General features: G+C 35.8%; 1 protein-coding gene across 3 annotated transcripts in view; it reads right to left on the bottom strand.

Annotated features, from left to right (window-relative positions):
- The window catches only part of ATP9B (ATPase phospholipid transporting 9B (putative)), a 172249-nt gene that overhangs the window by 91001 nt on the left and 59268 nt on the right, over nucleotides 1–21980 (bottom strand). For all 3 annotated transcript variants that reach the window (XM_074829700.1, XM_074829710.1, XM_074829720.1), the window contains 2 exons: nucleotides 11633–11727; nucleotides 2767–2847 (listed from right to left, as the gene is read on the bottom strand). In XM_074829700.1, coding sequence (XP_074685801.1) covers nucleotides 2767–2847; nucleotides 11633–11727 — 176 coding nt within the window. The remainder of the gene's footprint in view (nucleotides 1–2766; nucleotides 2848–11632; nucleotides 11728–21980) is intronic.

Genomic DNA, 21980 nt, shown 5'->3' with positions numbered 1-21980 from the left:
CTATATTGGAGAAAATGATACCAAATAGTTCTCTACCATAGTAAAAAAAAAGGTTTATTACAGCAAATAAACTAAACTCAAAGGAATCAGTTCTCTGAGATTTCTAGTGGACCTAAAAAAATAAAATTTAGATATATTCCCAAAGTATATGAAGAGACTGAGGTGACAGCACAGAGCTGCAATATAGAAGAAATTAAAGGAAAAGATTCTTAAGAATGGTGGAAGAAGGACACAAATTTAAACAAAAAACAGCCAAGGTCAAAAGCTGAAGAGATAATTTCCACGATTCTGCACAGAAGCTGTAAGCAAAATATAAATAATACCGGTCATGCCAGTACACACCAATGTAATACTCTAGAGTACTCTTTGGGCTACAATTGGTGAAAGCTGGGCTAAGCAGTATGGCTACCTTTTATTCTTTTTCTACAGATATGTGTTTTTCCTCATGTTTCTTCAGAATTGATGAAATAGATTCCTAATTTATCAAGACTACACAGAAGCATCAGACAGAAGAGAAACTCTGGTAGTTACATCTGTGTAAATCTCTGTTCTGTGCATCACTATTTCAAAATAAGCTCAGCCAAGACATGGATGATGCCCTGAGAACAAATAAAACTCACGCATTTTCACAGAACACTAATTTAGCTCATCTATTGTTTCTTGGTAAGATGTCCAGAAGAGGGGAGAGGAGGAGAGGAATTAATTTATGCCATTATTTAAGGGCCAGACATGATCCTTCCCGCATGCCCATGCAAGGACACACTCTCACTTTCATGCACTGACTGCATATAACACACCCAAATCCATGGAGGACAATGGAAAATGACTTCATGTAAAGCTGGCAGACATCAATGGAGTACAGCAGAGCTTTAGCTCCTCCTGACATGGTTATGCAGGTGTACTGCAAAAGGTATCTTCTGTCAGCTATCAGGTTTGCTGTAGATATATTTCTCTCATAGAAGTGCTTAAGAGAAGTTGTTCCCTCATAAAAACTCCAGAGCTATACACCTAAGTTTCTGTTTTGTTTTATGGTCATGCACTTTTTGAAATTATCTAAGTTTGTCTTCTACATTGTTAGTACTCTGTCTTCATAATGGGGGAAAAAAAAGAAAAGAAAAATCAATGTGCTATTACCCTGTCAACCTACCCTTGCAAGAATTCTTTGAACATCAATGCTTAAGTGGGAAAAATGTATGCATTAGCATCATTAAGCACAGTAATTTTTTTTACTTTAACATAAAATAGAAATTAGATGCAAAAACTGATTTAGTGTAAGAAGAAAGGGCTCACAGCAGAAGTAGGAAGATAAATCAGTAAACAAGTGTCCTAAAATGTTTCACTATGCAGAAGGTACACCACTAAAAAAAAAACCACTCCTGAAAATATCTACAAAGTGATGCACTGTGAACCAAATCTGAGGGCACTGTCCTCCGATGCATGCACATACAAGTTCAGTTTCAACTGCCCTTCCTACTGAAGCAGTCAAAACAATACCTACGTAAACCTAAAAGCACAAGATGCATCAGAGGTATTTACACATATCAGGGATGCTTGAATCATACAGCTCTTATACATGTACAAGCAGAACCCACAACAGGGGGCAAATATTTAGTGATGATTTCTCAACGTCTCAATTACATGTACTAGAGTTGTTAAAAAAGCTCTGAGGAGTCAATTAATATTTAGAAAAGTATACACTTCGCCATTGGGACAGGAATAACAAGAATTTTACAGCTGTTAATAGAAGTTTCATTTGGAAAATTGGTCAATACAAGGTTAAGTAAACATTGTTGCTTACAGCTTTAGAAGGTGTGGGCAAGTGACATTTACTTTGTAGGCAGCATGAACTACGTAACTGGTATAAATGGGTCTTTGAGACCCAACAACTGCAATATCTCATTCATCAGTGTACTTAGAATTGTGAACTGGAATTCCAATTACTGAACAAAATCTATTACCAATTTGAGTCACTTGGGTAAAAAACCCTTCTCTACCTCCACAGTAGTTAATTCTCTCGAATTATTTTAGAAACAATCAAGAGGAATGAGTCTACTGAGTTTGACTAAAATAAACAATCACTATATCTGCTAATATAATGCCACAATCTGTAAAGCAAATAAAAAAAATATTACTTATTAGGACAGCCTGCTTTGAAGGTTAACTTTAGCAGACCACCCTTTGAAAATAACAGAAAAAAAGTCACAGAAATTATTGCATTGCTATTATCACATTCAGTTTTGAATATAATTGTATCTGATAAAAAGATTTAATAAAGCCCCCATAAGTAGCTTTTAGTTTTATTTTACTTTTTGAGATAACTTTGGAAATAGTAGCTTTCCCTTGAAGACAAATGCCGTTAAAGCACATTTTTATGGCACATAAACTAGCAGTTGCATTGTCTCAGGCTACTGAATATATTTAACTTGCCACTTTTTTGTCATATATGAACAATACATTAGATGCCTGCAGACAAACAATATCTACTACTACACAACTGGCTTCATACAAGAAGATTATAGCGATGTCTATCGACAAATATCCAATTCTCAGATTTTGCTTTTTTCAGATATTCTTTTTGTATTAGCTTTCTGCAATACATATTTATCAGGATAACTTTTGTATGAAGTACTGCCATGGCAGGAACATGGAAAAAAAATACTGCTGTAACACTAAGGAAAGATCTGATACAACTTCAACACTAAATTGTTTCACTTACACTGAGAAATGGAAGAAAGAAGTAGAACTGTATTTACATACACTACTTACCCGCGTGAAGGTACCCTCGAAACTGTGAATATCCAGCTGTGGCTTCTGAGCATAAACATAAGCATTGATTGAAAAGAGATCCTGTAAAACAGATTAATGTACTTGCTGTTATTTAAACTTTAATCACATATTTTATACTGAAGAACCTTTTAGTGGTAAAGATTCCAGTTTATGACCACCACCACCCCCAAGTCAAGTTCATGAAATTTTTACCCAACTAAGAAACATGCTGTTTTTCAGTACATCTTGCTATAAAGGAACCAGATCCGAGATGATATTCTGAATGTGTTGACAGTTCAAACACTAAACTGTTTTACATTTACAAGTTAGAAATTTTATCTAATTTATTTTCTCTTAACAGCTCCATTTTAATTTATAATAGTATAATCTTAAAATATCTTCCATACATTTGTTCTTCTAAAAATAAAGTGGGTTTTTGTTGTTTTGAACAAAACTGGAAACAAAATAACTTGCCCAGCAAGGACAAATCCAACTGAACACAAGAGGAAAAAATGGAATTGATTCAAGTTCTCCTAAATGCTCAAGCACATCTCCATAAGAAAACCCCATCAGCTTCAAAGAAGCCTGGATACATCAACAGGATTATTCAAATGCCTAAAGTGAGGGATACACTAAACTAGTCTGAAAAAAATAGGGTCTAATACACATGGTACTATACTACTCATGACAGCAAACTACCCATGAATATTCCTATCCTAAAACAAACCATGAACATTACTATCCTAAAACTAAGAATAATAAGAGATAGATATTACAGTAGCAGGCTCTATAAATAGATGATGGTATGGTATAAACAGGGTAAGGAAAAAAAAAATAAAGTTGATTATTGTTAGATCTTAAAGAGCTGTCCCTATAGGCCCAGGGAGGATCACCTTAAAATTCTGAAACAATTATTTCATCACGTAATTGTTCTGAAACATCTACCCCCCACAGGAAAAATAGCACAGACTAATTGTTAAAAAGCTGATAAAAAAAGGGCTGACTTCCCACCATAAAAGCAAACCTTTTGGAGCTTTTTAGATGGTCAGGACCAACAGCAGCTAAGAAATTTCAACACAAGTAGACCACTCATGCATGGATCCACAATCCAATTTCTACTTTGGAGAGGAGCAGGTGCTTTGGTACTCAGTCGATCTAAGAATCATAACCTCTGATGAAGTGCAACAGTGTCTACCTTCTCACTGGATGTAGCACCTAACTATTTGGGTTATCACCATCCTTTATTACTGGATGACTCTTGCAAAAGGCTAATCAGCACTATCTCTGGGGAACAGATTACATGGCTACAATACCTTGTTCATGCTAGCTAGAATGTGCTATCTTCAAAAGCAGAATTAATTTTATAGCCTTTCATAGACATATAACCACACCTTGGCATAAATGTAGCTATTTTAAAGGCATGCCGTTATTTTTTGTTCATAATTTTGAATATAAGAAAAAATAACTATATTTGAATATCACATAATTTGAACATTACAAAAATTAAAGGTGCAACTGTCCATCCCTGTTAACACCTTAAAATGACACATTTGTATCCTTTTGTTTCTCCGATAAAACGGCTACAGATTTTTTGAGTATCATTATTTTTTCACTTTTCCAGATCAAAATGAATTTTTTAAAATCTATCGTACATTTATCAAACACATTTGACTTTAGTTTAAAAATGTGTAGCTCTATAAATAATTAATTCATATTTCTATTTATATTCTGCAGACAAGAAATCTTTTACTTCATACCTTGAAAAAACACAGACTTTGTATTTCATATGCTTTTGAAAACATGAATCAAATCTGAACATTAACTCCCATAAATTATCTTTATCTTAAACCATTAGCCATTTATTGTAATCTTTCACATGAAGTTCATTCATTTCATCCTTGTTCTTCCAACCTACTTTCATCAGGTTCACAAGAAATAATTCATATGAAACCAATACACATGTGGTGTCCTATATCTTCATCATTCACTTCTTTCCAATCTGTTATCACCTACAATTTAGCTAATCCAGGCTATTATGTGCTTTATTATGCAAAGAAAAATAAAGAGTCTCTCAGTAGTGGATAGCACAGCAGAAAACTAATACCACACACATACTCATATACACAATAAGAACTGCTAGTGAAATGCGTCAACCAAGAACTTCTCTCTTTTCAAAGAATGCCTTAGTGGGAAGCAACATTAGAATAAAAGGAAGCAGAAATATCCACTTTAAGTATACTGGCATTTGTACAGTAATGTATTTTCCTGGTTTCTAATCTGTTTTCTGCTGCTGTGATGTTCTCCTTTGTTACATTGTAAATGTAAACATTTCTACCACATTCTTTTGGTGTTTTTTTGATGTTTAGCTCTCCTTTTGTATTTCTGATTTGACACCTAGACTTTCATGTTTTCTTTTTTTTTTCTTTTTTGAATTTCAACTCTGAAATGAATTCACTTATCTTTCTAAAAAAACTGAGATCTGCACATTCCCTACACGTTTATGGCATTACTCTGGAATGCCACAAACTAGAACCAGCAGAGTATTCAAAAAGTGCATGTTTTTTCCTAAAACTAAAAAAATTAAGAAAAACCTATGCTCTGAGAGAAATCTGGGATGGTAGTTCATTGGCTTTTTATTCATGAGTAGCAGAAAGAAAAGACATTCAAGCATATTACACGTTCTCAGTGGCTTTCTGAAGTACTTCTTAATTCTTAGGGTAAAGAAAAGGGATAAGGACTTTTTTCAGTAGCCCAATGCTCTGTACTCCGGAAGGACATCATTCTCAGGCCAATAAAATACAGTAGTTGAAGTTTTATAAACCAAGGGAAAGAAAAGGAAATCCAAATAATGATAGTTATAGAAGACAGATTATGTACAAACTGCATTTAACAATAATCATTACTGTAAGAGTACAAAGATGTTCCTTCACCTAGTGCTGCTTTCCCAGTAGTAGCTGCTGTGCATTTCTCATCTTAGTGTCTTGAAAGAAGTCACAATGGTGAATTTAACAAGGAGATACCAGGACTTGTACACAACACTACATGTAAACATAACTTCTGCTAGCTGAGCAAGAAAAATTTACCTGGTTAGGTTATGTCATTGCTTCCCCCTACATAAAAGCAGGGAGAAGGGAAATTACCTTAAACAAAGGCTTTAATTATGCTTTTTTTAAAAAAGACTACTTTTTATTAATGATTTAACTAATGAGGGACTTGATCTTCATGAAATTCAGCTTCAGTAAAGAATTCTTTTCATACTGTAAGCATTGAACTGCTGGGTTCACTGAAGCCAAATTGTTCTACTGATATGTTCAACGGAAACAGCATTCTGCATCTAAAATTACGTTGCCTTTAGGAAACAGTGGGGAAAAATCACCTCAGTTATTTTCTTACTCAAGAAGTAAGAATTGAGTAGGGGGATTGTAACAGTTCTAGATTAAAGAAACTATATGAAGGACTTGAATCTCAAGCAATAAAAATTAAGTTGCTTTTATACAACAGTAGATGAAATTTTTAAAAAACTTTTGTCTCATATTTGAAAATAATTCAGAACAATGCATTTCATCCTTCTACAATGAAAGTCAGGAAATGATGATGGTACAATAATGAAAATGTTCTCTTTTGCATTTCACAATTTAAAATTCACCATAAAGTTATCAATAACATAGAAAAATCTCCTCTATTAGGTCAAGGGCAACATTTGTTCACCTTACTTAAAGATCATTAAAATACATTCTTAATCATAACATGTAGTTCATTACGTATAAAATTGCCTTTGGTTCAATAAAACTAATTAAATGTAAATGGTATTGTTTACTGCTGTATGGATCTTCTGATATAAATCAGCAAGTCACCATTTATTGAAAATTAAAGTGACCTCACTGCTGTTAATAAATTTAGTTGATCACATAAGCTAGAGAAGAATGCCTCAATGCATACTACTGCCTGAACTGCCTCACCTATAACTATGAAACTGTAAGAAACCTAATCTAGGTGTTACAATATTTGCTGCTCAGCCATCATTAAATGACTTCCTGAAATTTTAATTCTCTGATCACATTAAGTGCTTTAGAAAGACAACAAAATCTGTACTGATCATCTTGGTGGTGTCACCTGTTCTTTAAGAAAAGCTCTGAAGGTTTGTTTATTCTGGGTGCTATAGTGGGTAGGGTTACAGTGCTGCTCTGTTGACACAACTGACAGCCCATGCCAACACAAGATATTCACCGCCTTTACATCGGATAACTAAAGAAATCAAAATGAGTCACAATTACGGAGAGTATATTCTGTCCAACACATGATGAAATTGTTTATAGTCCATTTTATGTTCATCTTGAACGCATTCTCTTAAATTATTAAAGATACATTTTAATATGAAAATATGAACTGTAAGCCTCAGCTTTGAAAACATGCTGCAAGCACATGGAGAAGCCACTCTAACAGGTGTTGCTTTATGCATGGAGAGTCCCTCGAAGCCACGTAAAGCACTACTGCAATGAATAACTGCTACTTCAGACAGAAAGTTAGCTGAAACTATCTGTTCCGTTGCAGCAAAACCCCAGAACTTTGACCCAGAGACAGCAAGGGCAAAACACTGGACCCCAGAGATTGGGCTCTGCACCCCTCTGCCTGAAGAGGTTCTCTTTGTGAACTGACCCCCTCCAGCCAACTGCTGGTTTACCATAAACACGCATTAAGTTAACCCTGGAAACCTAACCCATTTTTGCAGCCACCCATACAAATATGAGCATGCAATGCAGTTTAAAGGCAGCGTTGAATTTAACCACGAGCTTCAGGTTTTTGAAACGGACAAGACTACTAGAACTCTTAACCTCTCCCCGTAATTCTTCACAAGCACTGAATATATCGCGCTCTACCCCTTTTCTTCACCCTGTCTTTCAACTAATCCGAAATTAGTTTCGTGAATTATCACAGAACCGCCTGGGACACGGCTCCCCCTCACCTGAGGGCGGGACAGGGCGGGGGGCGGGGCCCCGCGTGCCGCCTTCCCGCCGCTGCGCCAGCGGCCGCCCAGCAGGGGGCACCCCGGAAGTGGGGCACTGCAGGGCCGCCCCCCGCGCGCGCCTTCCCGCGCCGCAGGACCGCCCAGCCCGTGCAGCGTCGCGGGGCACGGAGAGAAGCCGGCGCTTATCGGCTGTGAATGAGCTGGGATTTGGGAAGGTTCCTGTCCCAAAATTCCTTAAAGCAAAACGAGTTTTCTTTAACGGCTTGATTTTAAAAAAGCTAAAGCAAACCATTTCGATAGGTGTTCCCTGAAGTGCCGCCTTTTCTCCACCTCGGTTATTCTGGGGGCACACGCGATGCACTGCCCGCCTCGTGCAGCTCATACTGCAAAGAGGAGACGAGTATCGCGGCTCTGCAGCTTCTTCTAGCTGAAGGAAGGATCACTGCCCGATTCTAACCTTTGCCAGACTGCTCTGAACCCCAACAAGTCTCTGAAAAGTAATTTTATGCCTATCAAAAAGCATATGGCCTTATTACACACTGTACAGGTTAGCGAGATAATCACTGTAAAACAGTGTTTTTTCAAGATAGGAATAGAAACAAAGCAGAGGGGTATTTCACAAAGCAACAGACATTTTCGAGTTGGCATCTAGGAAGCAACTTGCCTGATTTTTCAGTTTTATTAAGAGAAGTTTGCAACAACTGAGGAAAACTGGAGAAACCTAGGGTGAGAAAAAGTCTACTTGAAATGGATTCCTCAAGTGATCCTTACTTTTAACCAAGTTGCTTCGAATTTTTTCTGCTGCGTGCACAAGAGTTTGAATACTGTTTGATCAGAAAACTTCAACTACATATTTTAGGCATCCCTTTTTAGAGAAGTTGGGTGTAAAGTTTCAAAGGGTGCCAAACACTATCCCTACATCTTTAAAGCGTGTATCTATTTTTACTCATTTTCCAAAACCATTATTTTTACTGTAACTATAAAGAAATAATTCTGCCCACTGCATTTTAATTTAACTTAAAAAAAAATACATGTAGGGCCTACATACAGGTACACCTTATAACTCTACAAAGAATTAAAAAAATTAGGTTTAGAATCAAATAATTCCATAATGCTATTTTTTTGTTAGGTTGAAATTCACACTTGCTTAGAGCTTCATATTAATCTTCTGAAGTTGTCCACCCACGGAGTTTCTTTAGATGGCTGATGCTCTTGCATATTATTGACATCACAGTAAAGGTAAAAGTGTCTTTGCAGAAATTAAAGAAATACCAATGTGCTTTCCACAGGAATAGAAAAGGGATGTGCACTGAGCATTATCTTCTGTGAAGGATGTGGGATCCCCTAAAAAGGATTTACATTTGGGTGCATTAGGCTACCATTTCCCCAAAATATTCACAGACAGATGGGGCTTAGGAGTGAAGCAGATACATGACATGACCACTGTAAACAGTCTAAGACCAGCTGGGAAGCAGCCATTTAAAATGATCTCATTAAAGAACCATCAAGTGTCAATGGTTTGATCAAACCATACAATATGGAAATTGTGAGATAGTTTAGTTTAGTTGGCAGGAAGTATTATACCCAGTGTTAGTTACTTCAGGATGATATGTCAGCTTAATGCAGTCTTGGCTAGTGTGGTTAACCCCCATAACCACGTGATGTGAGAAGGAGCAGAGGCACATCAACTGCTTAGTGACTTCCATTTGCTGCTGGTAGCCAGGGAAGGTTTAAGTGTACGTAGCTCCTTGATTAACTGCACCTGATGATGCAACTCAGGTTGTCACCTACAGCTCAAGAAGAAGGAGAATATAAAAATCTTGCAAGAAGCACAGATCAGTCAGAGGTAGATTAACAGCAGTAAGTGGAAACAAGTATACTGTTTCCAAGACACGTGAATAATTTCTTGGTGGTATCTTGCCCTTCCCTCCCCCACATGGCCAAAACAACCACCACCTGAAGAAAACCTTCACTTTTGCAGGATGTTGAGGCTGCATGTCCTACCATTCAAATGCAGACTCCCCAACTTCAGCCATTTCTGATTTAATTTTCCACTGTGAACAACTACAATACAGACATTTACTTCTTTCAAATCAAATGCACAGGTTTAGCTATAATTTTATACTATCTCCATAGACGCTTAACAATTTATTTGTCAAGTCTGTTGATAACTTTTTTTTTTTTTAACAAAGAATGTAATATAAAAGTTACAGTACAACAATTCCCTGCTCTGTCAGGTCTATTTCTTCCCAGCAAGGAGGGAAAACTTCAGACATGGATTTGGGAGGGTTGGGGTTTTTTTTAAATAAATATATAAAACTTTTTTATTTTCTTTTCCAAAGGAGAGTGTAGAGAAACCTTTGCATTGTAATTTACTCCAGATTTCAGCCTCAGAACACCAAAGCTCAGATCACTGAAATTTCCAAGCTCAGAACAGTGAAATTATAACCAAACAGAACTCGAAGAGGCAGTGCTCTGTGCAGAGTTGTATTTGCCAAGTGCAGTCAGTGATGCTTCCAAAACAAAGAGGAAATAAAAAAATAATAGCTGTTGGACACAGTTGTAACTATCTGAAAAGCACTATTTAATTAAAAAAAAAAAATCAAAGCAAGGTAGAAAATTGACTGGATTTTAGTTAAATGCATGCATCTGTCATTTTTTTTTTAAATGAGAAAACAAGATAGGCCAATGATTAAATGGTAAAAACCTACAGGAAAGGCATTATTACTGCAGGTAATGCAACTTCAGGTTACAGAACACTTGTTAAAGTCTGTTCTTGCACCAGAACTCCCGGTCTTGGAGCCTGACTTGGCACAACCAACCTTCAGTTCCATCTCTTGTCCCCAGTCCTCTAAATACGAGCCTAGCTATTTTTGACTTCTCCTTTCACATGTGAAGGCAGTAGCCAGAGCACTATGAACACAGGGAAAAATCTCCCCCTTTTGCTATTTTCACTGTGGCAGCAACTGTAATTCTGAAAGAAAAACTGCAGAAGTCCTGCTAAAATCTGGCAGATAATCTAACACTTTTTCTATCGAGATAGCATATAAACAATCCTCTTAAGGTAGGTTTGCCCTTAATAAAACACCTAAAGGATTTAGTGTCAAAACACAAGAAATTCTGTACAGGTAGATGTCCACAAGCTTGTAATTTCAGTATGTTTTCAGAGGAAGTCTCTTAATACCAAGCCAACTCTCCTGTAAAATACCAAGCTTCCCTAGTACAAGGGACACGACTCAGCTTCTCATTGAGACATTTATACAATTCTGCATACATTTTTGTAGATACATGTCTATTTTGAATGTATACATATATACAGACATACATGTGTCCTTTTTCATGATTTTAATAGTTACCCGTGACACAACACATATACACACTCAAAAAATACACACATTTCAGGCAACTCTTAAGAGAGCCCTTCTTGCATGAACTTGCACATTGCACCTAGTCAGACCAGAAAGCATATTGATAACAAAAAGCACTTTACCTTCAAGAGCAGACTGCTCTTTCCCAAGCTTACAAGTTAGTGATTAAAGCACCAGTTCCGGAGGCAAGAATGACTTGCACTTACAGTGTAACTCTTGGCTGAAAACACTACAACTGTGACACGCTTCTGCAGAGTATGGATCTCAGTGAGAACCACAATGAGAACCAATACATTGAAAGATAAAAATCCAGTACTGTGTCAGTTTCTTTACAATGTAAAATCAAGAGTATTTGCATAACCAACTTCTCATTCCACATTCAGTTGGATACCCATCTCCTATTTATTGCAAAAACTAAGACTGTGGTAACAGGTATTTTCCAATACTTACAATAATTGTAACAGTCTTTTCGATAAGAGACAGATATGCATACATGGAAGATATCTTAAAAGCAAACAGATAAAATGCTTACCCCCAACGCTGGTAATCTTTGTGTGCAACTGACAGCAACCTTCAGTTTCCAGTCTGTTTCTCCATCGAGCTGGTCAGTTCGAATGAAACACGAACCTGGGAGTCATAAAGAGACATCAAACAGATATTTTGATCTCAAAAATTCAGTTTGGGTTAAAAAAATTTAGAAGAGTGAAAATAAAGCAACATACAACCATTTTTAAATAAATATCCTACTTATAAAAGGATTCATATTTTGGAATGTCTGTGTGCTTTCTTCCAGAAATGCTCCAGATACCACAATAGCACATTTTTTCTGATAAAATTAGCAATATCCTATTTATGAATGAGGGAGAGAAATCCTATTTTACAGGTTTCTTAATATTTTCTAAACAGGTTTCCAAACGTTATCAGAAGAGATACAACTTTGCGGGCTGAAGTTGAAACAGGTTTAGGTTTTTTTCTTTTTAGAATTGTCATTTGCACAATTCCAACACAATAGAATAATGAACTGATGCCTGTGATTTTTGTCTCTTTGCTGGTATGACATCACAAACTTCCACTGTTTGTAGTCTCCCAGCTTCTCTGAAAATTATTTTTTAAAATAAATCCTCCACATGGATACTATTTAAAACAATATGGGTCCCAATGTATTACACTTAAATTATTTTGAATCATCTGTAATTGTCAAGCATCCAAGGCTACTGAAACCTGTCAACACATGCACAGTACTTAAGATATGAGGGAAGCTCAAGGTACAGACTGATACATACTGAAGAGAATCAGTATGCTTGACAGACAGAAGACTAGTATGCAAGAAACAGAAAACTGAGACCAGTGCACAGCCTCTCCCTGCCCCAATAACTAGTTTGATGGGTATCATCAAGCATAGACTATTACATAAATTACTAATGTAAGATTCAAAAAAGACTGCACACAAACATTGCAAATCTATTAAAAACATATACAATTAGCTACAATTTCCATCTAGTTTGAAGACTTTAAAAAAGGTGGTAAAGTTTTAGCAATACTCTTCACAATTGCAGTACACTAAAGAAACCTTAAATATTTCTGAAGTAGTAATTACAACTTCCATTACGCTACAGCCTAACAACTGTATACACTATTGTTACTGTGTGCTATGAGTGTGAAATAAAAATAGAATTTTCTAGTTATTTGTAAATTTTAAACAATGCGTATAGACTTATATGCATATATACCCATAATTTCTCCTATATTTCAATCAATCCAATAAAAACTAACATAGTTTCATCACTAGAAGTGATATGGTAGCAATTAAACTGAAAGAAACACCGACAAAGGACTTTATCCAGGTTTGAGTCTTCTTACACTGTCCTGGTTTTGGCTGGGATAGAGTTAATTTTTCCTCTTGGTAGCTAGACTAGTACTGAGTTTTGGATTGAGTATGGGATTTGGTATGAGAAGAATGCTGATAAAGCACTGATGTTTTCAGTTGTTGCTAAGAGATCAAGGGCTTTTCAGCTCTCCAGGTCCTGCCTGTGTGCAGGTGTACAACAAGCTGGCAGGGATCATGGTCAGACCACCAGACCAAAATCAGCCAATGAAATATTCCATATCATATAATGTCATGCTCAGTATATAAAGGAGGGGTGGCTGGGAAGGAGGGAGCACTCTCTCTCGCTTCTGGGACTGCGACAGCAGGATCTTGGTATTTTGGGATCGCTAGCTAGGAATGGGCTAGGTATCAGTCAGAAGGTGGTGAGCAATTGCTATGTGCATTACCCATTTGTACTTCCTATTACTGTTATCGTTTTATTTTATTACAACTATTAAACTGTTTTTTATCTCAACCTATGAGTCTCTCTTTACCCCTCCGATTTATCCCCCATCACCTGGGTAGGGTGAGCGAGCGGCTGTGTGGTGTTCGGCTGCCAGCTGGGTTTAAACCACAACATACAACAGACAAGAAGACACTGTGCTAAAGCTTTGAATCTAATAAGCAATACATCAAGAAAAGGTACCTACCAGTGAACACAAAATTAAGAGAGAGATTCCTTTATAGGACACATGGACCCTGATGTAAGTAAAATCTAACAGAACCCAATGTTTTATTCATCAAAAGCTGTAAATTAAGCAGTTCAATGAGAACGGTCTGAAAGGTCATACTTGAGAAGCCACCTGAAATTGTATCTGACTAGAAGGCAGCATTTTTGCACAAGTCTTGAAAGAAGCTTACAAGCCTTCATGTACCAGCTGTATTTATATTAAGTGCATAGCAAGTAAACAAATCTTTAAATGTTAATTTAAACAGCTCTCAGAACACATTATCACAACTAAATTTCACCCAAAGCTTAGAGCTGCAAGCTGCAAAGCTGTAACTAAAGTTCTCGAAAAGCTGATTTTATATTCTTGACAGGATTCCTTACGGATTCTCTTCTAAAAATAAAATACTATAAAGCACTTTTTGAAGAGTCCAGTGATATGAACTACATAATAATTAAGGGTGAGGTACCTAGAAACATCTAGAAATACCACGGTTTCACCGCACTTCCTATCCATGGCATAGATGAGCCTGCTTTCCATCATACTTTTCCTGTACAAGACATTTCATGGTTCTCTTTACCCTTCTTGTCAATGTTGCTCTCTTCCATCAATTTCATTTAGAATTATACTATAGATCAATGCAGTTCAAGACCAGTGTTGCTCCTGTGAATGGTTGACTGCACATATATTCATTTAATAGAGCTCACACTATGACATGTATTGGCCAGCTGCATTTCCTCTCCACTTCAGCAGTTAATTTCATCAATAACTTATCTCATAGCCTGTTTCCCTTTTATCTAGAAAAAGGGACTGCTTTCTGCCAAGTCAGCTTTCAATAGTGATCACAACAGCAAAACTGAAACAATACAATCCTCCTCTTTACCTCAAATACTGTGGCAGGTTTGACTAAGTAATTTTAATTATATTATGAGATCCTGATTTTAAGCCTGGTTTAACTAAGCTAGAAACATGGGAGATGAAACACGTCATTAGAAACAATGTATAAAAACAACTCTTCACCCCTACCAAGCCATTGGACCTGTAAAAAAATAAATATATCTCACCGTGTATTGCATGGAAGTCACATGTACTTTACCTTTGGAAAGTGTTTGAGTCAGCAGTACATAAAACTTCTAAAAATTAAAGTCTTGTGAAAAAATAGCTATTGTAACTGCTCCATTTTGAAATGCTTGGAAGCATTGTCTTCTCCTCCCCAATCACAAAATTTAAAAAAAAAACCCCAACAACCAAATGTAGTATAAAATTGTGTTATATACTTTAGGTCAGTGTTAAAAATCTCTTACATTTCTAACCTCAATATGACTTGCCAGGAAAAAAAAAAATCCATACATCACATCAGGAATTGCTATTCCCTCTGAATTCAGTGATAACTCTTGAACCTGACAATTACTTTACAACACACAAAGAATCAAAATTTGTTGTTCTGTACTGCTTAAAGGAAGAGTCAGAAGTATTTTAAATATTTACCAAAGCATAGCTGTCCACAAAAAAAAAAAGATATATTCCACACTGAACTTAAGAAATTTTCATAAGGCTATATACAAAGGAGAATGAATAAAATATAACTTTATAGAGTGAGGGCACTAGTCATTCAAGTCTAGTGGACAAAGTTGAACATTGTGAACATGTCTGACTTATTTCTGTCTTTATAGTGAAAATTTTGGAGTGATCTGAATTAGAATTTAAAGGTTGATTTAAGGAAATTACACTGGGTTTAAAGAGTTTAATCATTTATCAAAAGTGGTGCAAACTTCACATAAGCACATTTAAACTAATTTACAGGCATGTAATATTCATTTAGCCTAATCAGTTGAAGACAGACATAAATCAATTTAGAGCATGTCCATGCAAGGTGCTGCCCAAGTACAATTAAACAGATTTTTAAAACCGTTTAATTTGAAATCTGAGACTTGTATGCTTAGGGGAGTCCTAGGACTACAATTCCACTTTTTGTGTTTTAGTAAAAGCTCAACTACTTGAGGCCTGTCCAGAATTTACTCTAAGATTGCTTTTCTGTGGAAAAGCAGCACTTGCAATACAAAGGATGAAAACAATTTTAAGAAACTGAAGTAATTATGTAAATTTACAATATAGGATATGTTGCTAATCATTAACAGATGGTTATTTGAGATACTACAGATAAAACTCATCTTTTTTTAAAGGCTATTTTGTGGGTTAACAGAATGTTGAACAAAAATAATGTTTATTTCAGTAGCTTTAACAGTGTTTTGAAACAGAGATACAAAAGCTCATCTGTGAAGGCACTAATTTAGAGCCATGATATGCCTGACCTAGATTTGTCAAACAAAAGTACAGAGTAAGCAGGGAGGATCCTACTTACTCAGTGTGTGCTGGACTTAAGGCTTTCTTTATTCAGAACATCCATACAGGACATGTATATGTCAAATGCTTCTGGGAATGACTTACACTTATATGTGCATCTGTGACCTCTTTTGTGGGCCTGCCTACCTCTAGAAATCGTGAAAAAAATGGCCCTGAACAAAAAATTTCAAAGTAAATATAGGTTATGCTTGGAAAATGCTGGTCATATTTTAGCCTTAAACTTTAAAAAAACAGGGGGGGGGGGGGGAACATCACACACACACCCACCCCCCAACCAGAAAGGGAAGATTCTTAATGAAGTAAAACAATCATAAGCTTTCTATTAATTAACACTATACATCATCATCAGATAGCCAAATCTTGTATTTTTTATACTACCAAACTTACTATTGATATTTTATGCATTAATTTCTTTGGGTGTTGGTATCTTTAAATTTCCTTAAGTTACAGTAATGTACATAAACTTGTGCTATCACCAAGCACTTAAGTTTTATTTTTATATACACACTTCTGGGTATTAATTACAGTTTTTAATACATGCTTCTGAAAACAAGCTATTACTTGGGATGTTACGTATTTTCTTAAATGTATTCTAGCTTACAGGTTTTCAAAATAAGTCACTTGGAATAGAAAAATTGTTGTGTGTTAATTATTTATTCCTATTTCATTTGGAAATGTTGTTGTTTCTGATAAGGAGAAAGATGGGTAATTTCTCCTTAAAACAATTAGCTACTATTCAGCCTGTTTACCAAGTAGTGAATGTGTAGTTTACACAAGAAACCCAGAATAGCACTATTGACAGACTAAGCGCAATCTGCTTTGCAAAAGGAAAATAATTTATTGTATATAAAATTGCATCACCTGATTTTCATGGAAGGCTATAATGAAGAAAAAGGCAAACAAAAAAATCCAAATTATCTGAATTACATCAAGAATTGATATTTGCAATAACTGTGGAAAGAAAATCTCAACTACCCTAGAGAAGGTGGTTTAGTCTGCTGCAGAAACAAAACTGTGTCATCTGTAGCATTACATACTTTCCTGTGTATTACATACATTGCTCTTTCAGAGGTGTTTTAGGCAAAGGCTCTTTAGTAGAAGACTGCAACAGAACTTTTCTTAGTAGCCTAATAGTGTCCTAAAATAATCAGACAGAAGCAAAATATCCTACCAGTAATACAAGTATGGCCTCGTGTGCTTTGTTAGGCAATAATACTCTTGAATAATCTAAGACGGGGTAATTGAACCCAAATACCTCAAAATGAATGCATCAACTCGTAGAAATTTCCTGCAAATCAGATTCTGAAAAAGGCAAGGAAAAATTTAGGTAGAGTGGCATCATGAAAAGACAGAGCTTCCTCCTTGCTTCCTTCTTGATCCTGAAGTCTAGTGGCTTTGTTTTTACAAAGAGAGGTGGGGAAGTATGCTAATACTTAAAGCACTTGCTTTCCAGGACCAGTCAGGTTTCCCGACTAATAGCAAGATAAGAAATTAAGATGGTTTTCTTGCCATAAGAAACTAAACTATCCTACTTGTCCCGTATCCAGAACTTAATTTTGATTTCCTCACTCCCAGGTCCTGGCCTGGAAGAAGGATCTGAGAAAGAAGCTTTAAGTCATGAGATGAGATGAGATGGAAGAGAGGATTCTAAATTCAGGGGAAAAAAACCCTAAGGAATATAACTTATTCTGACTAGCATTAAAAAATGACAAAGTGAATGATGCATCATTATAAAAATACTTCCACACTTCTGTCCTTCACTTTTTCTGCTCTTGCTTTGAGCAATCACTTACAGCAGATCTTGTCTTCAACTACACCTATTTAATCAGCATTTTACAAGTGAAATTATTTTTAAAAAGATTTCCATTTTTAGATTTCACAAGTACATTCAAATTCCTTCCACAGAGCCTTAACAGTCAACCCACACATGGTATTTGTTACAAACGTCAGTATACACAGCAAAGAATAGTATATAAGAAGCCAATCAACAACACAGAAGTTCTGAAAACCTTATTTAACTTTCTCTTGGAGAACACTGAAATTAAAGGATTTCTGCTTGTATATTTTTTGCCAGATATCAGCAAGCTTAAAAAAAGAGACTTGCCAGTAAGCACTAGAGAGAACTTATAGGTATAATTCAAATATGCCATAGCACACATTTTAATGTTATACTGTACTGAAGATGCATCAGAGGGAGGAGACTATGATTTAGTTGTATATAGCAGATATACAGGAATATGCATATTTTTACAAGCATATTAAAGGCCAACCAACCCAGTCTTGAAAAGGTATTGTTTTGTCTGCATAAATGCAGGGTTGAATTCCTCACTCCATTACAGATATATCATCAAAAAACCACCATAGAGTGTGTGCACTTAGTCTAAAAAAATTCATAAAATTGAATTACATTTACTTTCTATAATATGTAACTGATAAGAATTCATGTCAGTTATTCTTAAACAGAGAAAATGCTAAACCACCATTACATGTCTCTGTTCTTCCGAGTCAAATCTAAATAAATAAAATTATGTCTGCCTTCTCTCTCAAGAGCTGTATCCAATGAATTTTTTACAAATGAGAACAACAGCTACAACTAATGCCTTTCAAGACTCAGCAAAACTGAATTATTAAATCTGTCTGCCTATATCCTATTACAGCCTACTTATGAATACTTGATTTTATTTTGTATAATTGACAACAGTTGTCAGGAAAGGAAGGTTTTAACGGCAATCAAATTAAGATCAACTGGTATAAGTGTCACAGTAAAGAGCCTGCATCAAGTGTTGATGAATTAATTGATGGGTCACTGGGAAATGGGGCACATGGAGCTGTGGTGTCATAAACAGCTATATATTGTCTGGTAATATTACCAGCCCTCCTGCTTTAAGTCAAAAGCATTGAAAGAGATGGGTTACTAGAATATACCCAACAAAAGAAAAATGGACTTTGACTTCACACACCTAACACCAGATCATTTACGAACAACTTAATCTTTAAATCATTTATATTACTTAAGTGACTATGTGCATGAAAATTTTAAACTGATGACAAGATGAATAGCAGCACCAAGATGACATGTTGGAGTACAGAGTTTCATTTACTGCTATAACAAGAAGCTTTCAACTATGATAGCTTCTAAGGAGGAAAAAACCCCAAGACACCTGAAACGTCCAAAAAACATTTAAGCTATAATGCCATCACATAGGATGCAATCAAAAAATGTAGTGACATTTATACAAGAAATTAGTTTTAAAGCATTAATTTCTCTTAAGACCATGAAAGAACTGTGTGTACTTGAGATATTTGATCTGAATTAAGAAACCAATGAAGCAATTGATTAATTGGAATTTAAGCCATCAGTCACTGGATCCATCAACAGATTCATTTACATTCTAAACAATCAGCTGATGGTCTTATAGGATACCATGTATTAATACACAGTCAATATGATACCCCCAAACTCATCACAGTTCGTTATTGACAAGCACACAGATGCTTTTAATCCAAGCTTGATCACACTGAGTCTTTTTTGAATTGCTATATTGATTCAGTACGCTTTAGGAATTTTTATCTCTATTTTTATTAAAAACATTATGGAATTCTCTTACGTAGAGCAAACAGTGTTCCAAGTAAATTCTAACTTACTGATTTAAATTTTTGAGATATACAGAAGGATACTCAAAAACATTAATTTATCTTTTCCATTTAATAGGATTTGATGCACCACTTTGCTACATTATTCTTCTGATGTATACTAGTAATCTTTTTGGAGAAACCTAGTGATAAAGAAAAAAGATAATGTGAATTACTTACATCTTCAGTTTAAAGACTAAATCAAAAACTCTGTCATACAGAATGCTTAGAACACTGAAAAAAATTTCACTTTTCAGATCACAATAAGGTGAAGGAGGCCAGAATACCACCTTATAATGGTATGAAAATCATTAGTGTACTTGGCAGATGTCAGCTTTACCATTACATTTTATACAGAATACTTTTCACCAACACTACCTCCTGTTTGTGCATTTACTTAGTCTGCTATTCTAGTTGTTTTTAACATTTAGAACTGCAATAACCTATGGTGATCTGTCCCACAAATGATCCAAATGCATCGCCTGATTAAAATCCAAGAATCTTGAGAACATTTTCAGCCTTGCTCATTCATTTGTAAACCAATTTTGCTCACATCTTCAACGTATTAGTTGTATCTACTACATATGTTACTATTAGAAGCATGCTTCCCAACAAGCAGTCGATGTACATCTTCCTTCAAATGAATCAAGGATGAAAATATTTTCCAGAAGTAGTAGTTGTAACACAGTAGGAGAAAAATCCAACTTAGTGTAACCTACTACAGCAAGCTAATTTCAATGAGCTTAAAGACTACTTTGATAGAAAATATGCCGGACATCTGGATATGTAAAAGGGATGAAACTGAACCTTTTTTGCAACAAGAGAGTCTTAACACAAAAGTGGCTCCACTGCAAACCATTTTAAGGCCCCACTAAAACAGGAAACTTGTCTAACACTGATACCATTCCACAAGAGCTATTCCACAAACACCATCCATTTTGATATCTTAATTATTTGAATCATTATTCTGGTCTAAGTACTGAGTTCAGCTGGAATTTTCCATTTATCTGTCCTTAATACAGTGCTCATTTGGTCTTCACAGGAAAACATTCTGGTTTACAATTGGAAAGTTGGTTCTTATTTAAAATGTATTATGAGAATTATTCTTGCATACTTGCTTAAATATTCAATAGCATCCTTCTTACAATGTACAGTCAGATATGCGGTATATTATACAGAACAATCATTAAATTGCTGCCTATCATAACAGAAATGGAATCAGGAATTGGGACTTTTTAACTAGCTTTCCTTCTTTTTTGTCTTAAATTTCAGTAGAAAAATCAAAATCAATCCAATCAATTTTCTGATCCTAATGCAAAGCACATATTAACATTGATGCCACATGTAAAGGTTCAGAACATTCAAAATATTTTAATACTGATTAAAGAGGCTCTCAGAGTTTTGACAGCACAGCAGAACTTGTTCTCCCCATCAACCTCGCTAATGCACGTATATTTCTAAAGACCAATAACACAAGAAAATAAATGTACATATACACCTGAAAGAAGAGTGCTTGTAGCTGACTTAAGAACCGTTTTCTCCCTTGATGAAAGCAGAGCTCACAAGCAAACAGAGGTGGTTGAGAAAAGCGTATAGCCAAATATACCAGAACCCACTAAAAGCACATGTAGTCTGGAAGATTTTAGCAGCAGCAATAGTAATCAACTTGAGGGACACACCATTAACTAAATTAGAAGAAGGAGGAATCAAAGCCTTGGTATCTCATAAAGTTTAAACATAGAAAAGTACAAGTCAAAGGAGCTGACAAAGCCACCAGATTAGGAAAGGCATGTGAAAAACAAGAGGATAAATCTTTGGTTAAAAATTTAGCAGGGGAACGCACATTCTCCTTTACCAAACAGGAGCCTTGGGAAGAAGCAACAGACCCAGCTGCAAAGATTTATCACTGGACTTCATTACAGCAAAAAGCAGAGGATTTCTACTTTTTCCAATTTCTTTTTACTTCACAGACAGAGGAAAGCTGTGAAAAGCTACATGGACACCTGCAATCAGAACTGTAACTGAAGAAGTTAAATATTTGAGCTAAATTTCATTTACCCTTCATATGTACCAAGAACAATGACAGCGTGGCAACATGGGCCATAGCACTTGTATGGAGAACCCAGTGCCCTCCTCAACTGCGTACTCCTTACAAGACAGGTTGCTGACAGGTTGCTCTACATTTGGTTTTCTACCTCTGGAAAGAGCTGCTAGACTAAGGTAGCTCAAGTCTACACAAGCTTCCAATCCAACTCAGCCAGCCACATACCTCAAAAGCCCCATATAAAAGTCAGAATGAGAGTAACATGTGCAAACCATCCTTTCCTTATGAATACATTAAGATCAAT

This window comes from Strix aluco, chromosome 1 (genome assembly GCF_031877795.1).
Source record: "Strix aluco isolate bStrAlu1 chromosome 1, bStrAlu1.hap1, whole genome shotgun sequence".
Lineage (NCBI taxonomy): Eukaryota > Metazoa > Chordata > Aves > Strigiformes > Strigidae > Strix > Strix aluco.
This window is presented reverse-complemented; position numbering and strand designations above follow the sequence as displayed.